Raw genomic sequence first — 3,180 nt, 5'->3', positions numbered from 1 at the left:
GCTCTGCCTGAGTAGTCTAGCGCAGGGAAGCTCGAGCCGGGGCCTCTGTCCCTAACGAAGCAGATGTCTAAGACCCCCCCCCCAAAGGTCGCTGGCGAGGGTACACAGGCCCCAGTCTGTTTTTTTCTAGTGAGTCTCCGACGCTGCTGCACGGACTCTAAGTCACCTGATGCGACCGGGCTCCGCACCCCCGGCGGCAGCACGTGGTTAGACGCGCTGGGTGCCTGGTGCGCGTGCGCAAAAGACCGAGGGATAAGCCGGAGGCGGAGCTTGAGTACCAAGTAATCGGCCTCGGCCTCACACAGTGGCACCCCCCCTCCCCGGGCCAAGTCAGGGCCGCCCTCCCCGCGGAGTCGCAAGCACGGGCAGCTCCGGTCGGTAAACAGTCAAGGCCTGCGCATGCGCGGAGAGCCCCCGCGCAACCTGGAGCGGGCCGGACGCGCGCGGCCTTGTGGGAGTTGTAGTCCTTAGTCCTCGCCCGCGCGGGCTTTGATTCCCGTGGTGCCCCGGGCGGCCCGTTTCCGGCGCGGCTACGGGTCGGCGCACGCGGCCTCGGTCCGGTTGACTTTGCGGAGCCATGGAGGGCGGCTTCGGCTCGGATTTTGGGGGCTCCGGCAGCGGTAAGCTGGACCCAGGGCTTATCATGGAGCAGGTGAAGGTGCAGATCGCCGTGGCCAACGCGCAGGAGTTGCTGCAGGTGAGGGGCTGGCCGGGGGCGGGGAGCCGGGAGCGACAGGGCCACCCCTGAGGACGGGCGTCGCGGCTGAAGCCTGGCGTGTCTCCACAGAGGATGACTGACAAGTGTTTCCGGAAGTGTATCGGGAAACCTGGGGGCTCCCTGGACAACTCCGAGCAGGTGAGACCCGCGGAGGTTCGGGGCGAGGGTCGCGAGGGTCTGGATTTGGGCGGGGAGGCGTCTGCGCGTGCGCGGACTAACGAGGCAGCGCCCGGGAGCGGCCACTGCACGTGCGCAGCCTGGAGCCGGGGGTGCGGACGGACCCGCGGGGGCGCGAGCGCCGGGGCTGAGCCGTGCGCCCCTCCCCTCCCCTCCCGCAGAAGTGCATCGCCATGTGCATGGACCGCTACATGGACGCCTGGAACACCGTGTCCCGCGCCTACAACTCGCGGCTGCAGCGGGAACGAGCCAACCTGTGACCGGCGGGCCGGTGGCCACCCCGTCCTGTTTATTTCCATAAACGTGCTTTGAGAGGTGGGGCCCTCATGTGCGTACTGCCTGCCCGGGGCTTAGGGGGGTGGCACCGGTGCTGGGACGGATGGGACTGTGTTCTCACCACCACCCCCCGCCCTTCCCCCCGCCAGCTAGTGCAGCCTGCTTCTCGGGGTGAGCGGCCGTGTGCCTTCCCAGAGTGCTGCCAGCCCAGGGGCACCTCCTTCAGGCTTTGGGGTATTCCCCTGGTGTGCCCAGTTCGGCCCCATATTCTGGGTGGAGAACTCTTGTTTGGAGTTTGGAGTTAGCGGGGGTCAGACCCCACCTGAGCTGTCAGCTCCTGCGCATGGGCAAATGAATTGTTGTTGGCGGAGGGCAGAGAGAAACCTGTTTATTTCTATCCTGAGGGGTCTCTGGGAGAAGGTGAGGCTTGCCCCGGAACCCCAGCTCGGAGGGTCTCAGCCTCCTCTGTGTTGGGGGAAGTCCATCTTTTGGTTTTTTTTGTTTGAGATATAGTCTCGTTCTGTCGCCCAGGCTGGAGTGCAGTGGTGCAATCTCGGCTCACTGCAACCTTCGCCTCCCGGGTTCAACAGATTCTCCTGCCTCAGCCTCCCGAGTAGCTGAGACTTCAGGTGTGTGCCACCACGCCCGGCTAATTTTTTGTATTTTTAGTAGAGACATAGTTTCACCATGTTGGCGTGGATAGTCTCTATCTCCTGACCTCGTGATCCGCCCACCTTGGCCTCCCAAAGTGCTGGGATTACAGGTGTGAGCCCCGCGCCCAGCCCTGTCTTTTCCCTTAGTGCCCTTGGGCTGCTGAGTCACAAGGAATGTGTTGCTGGTGCCACCCCGTCCCAAAGGCTAAGGGGGCAGCCCTCCCCAGGGCAGGGCTTGCTTTCACCCTGTTAAGTGCCCTCTGAATGACAAGAAGCCCTGAACAGGCTTTGTGTAACAAGGCTGTTTATTCACCCCAGTGCTGGTGCGCTGAGTCCAGAAACAGAGTCAGCAGAGGGCGGCGGGATAGGAGTTGGTTTTATAGGTTTGGGGTGGGCAGTGGAAAGTTAACCTAAGTCACAGTGCAAGGTGGTTTTTGCAAGCCAGGGATGGGGTGGAAGGTGTCGCAAGGTCCAGTGTCACAAGGCTGGGTTAGGCTCTTTGGCTCTGGGAGTGCATCTGGAGGTGCACCTGTGGGTCTCAGGGGTCACCACGGTGCCGCCAGTTCAAAGAACCTTGCACTCCTGCCTTTTGGATATTAACTGTAAGGGTTACTGTCTTGTGAGGTTTATTGCCGAGTTTAAAAGGAGGAAACTGAGGCCTGCATGAGAACAATTAGACGCCAATTTATTCGGCTTCCAGGTGAGGTTCTGTGGTCCCGGGGAAAGAGGCCAGAGAAGGCACACCTGACTCCTCTCAAGCATGGGGTTTGAAAGGGAGGGAAGGCGTTTGATTGGCTGTGAAGAAACGGGACGTGGACGGGGCAAGCTGCTCTTGGTAGGTAGGCGGGATTTCCGGTGAGCCGGGTGCAGAGCTTAGGGCTGCGTGCAGAGGGGTTTCCAAGGCGGAGGTAGATGACGTCAGTTTCTACAGTTACGTCTGGTGACGTCAGTTTCAGGCGCGGAGAGGAATGGGCGTGTCCGAGCTCCCAGCGACGCGACTGGCCTTATTAACAACATGAAAAGTAACAGCTAGAGAAAGGGGGCAGTGAATATTTTGGGGGTGGTACAGAGGGGCAGCGCTTTGAGTGGGAGTGGGAGCCGGAGCCAGAGCGGCGTGGAAACCTAAAAATGGGAGGGAATTCAGACTGCCGAGAGGTTTTGAGGCAAACGTCGATGGTCTGCAGTTGTTAGGAGGAGCATTTGCTGTATTGACTGATTGCTTATAGCCTGGATATGGTTTTGTAGGGACTGAGAGACGAGTCTGCATAAGAGAAGGAGAAAGATCGGTATCGGGCCAGATAATGGAAGGAGCCATGATACCCCCTGGAGAGAGGCCAGCTAGGTCCAGAATACTTA

At 60.6% G+C, this 3,180-nt stretch overlaps 1 protein-coding gene across 1 annotated transcript; it reads left to right on the top strand.

The window, feature by feature from the left end:
- The first annotated feature begins 517 nt into the window (after nucleotides 1–517).
- Nucleotides 518–2,110, top strand: TIMM13 (translocase of inner mitochondrial membrane 13). The gene is made up of 3 exons (XM_035287112.3): nucleotides 518–697; nucleotides 788–856; nucleotides 1,057–2,110. The coding sequence occupies exons 1-3, from the start codon at nucleotides 578–580 to the stop codon at nucleotides 1,153–1,155; spliced, it is 288 nt and encodes a 95-aa protein (XP_035143003.1). The 5' UTR covers nucleotides 518–577; the 3' UTR covers nucleotides 1,156–2,110.
- The last annotated feature ends 1,070 nt before the right edge of the window (nucleotides 2,111–3,180 follow it).

The sequence above is a fragment of the Callithrix jacchus genome, chromosome 22 (assembly GCF_049354715.1).
Source record: "Callithrix jacchus isolate 240 chromosome 22, calJac240_pri, whole genome shotgun sequence".
Classification (NCBI taxonomy): domain Eukaryota; kingdom Metazoa; phylum Chordata; class Mammalia; order Primates; family Cebidae; genus Callithrix; species Callithrix jacchus.
This window is presented reverse-complemented; position numbering and strand designations above follow the sequence as displayed.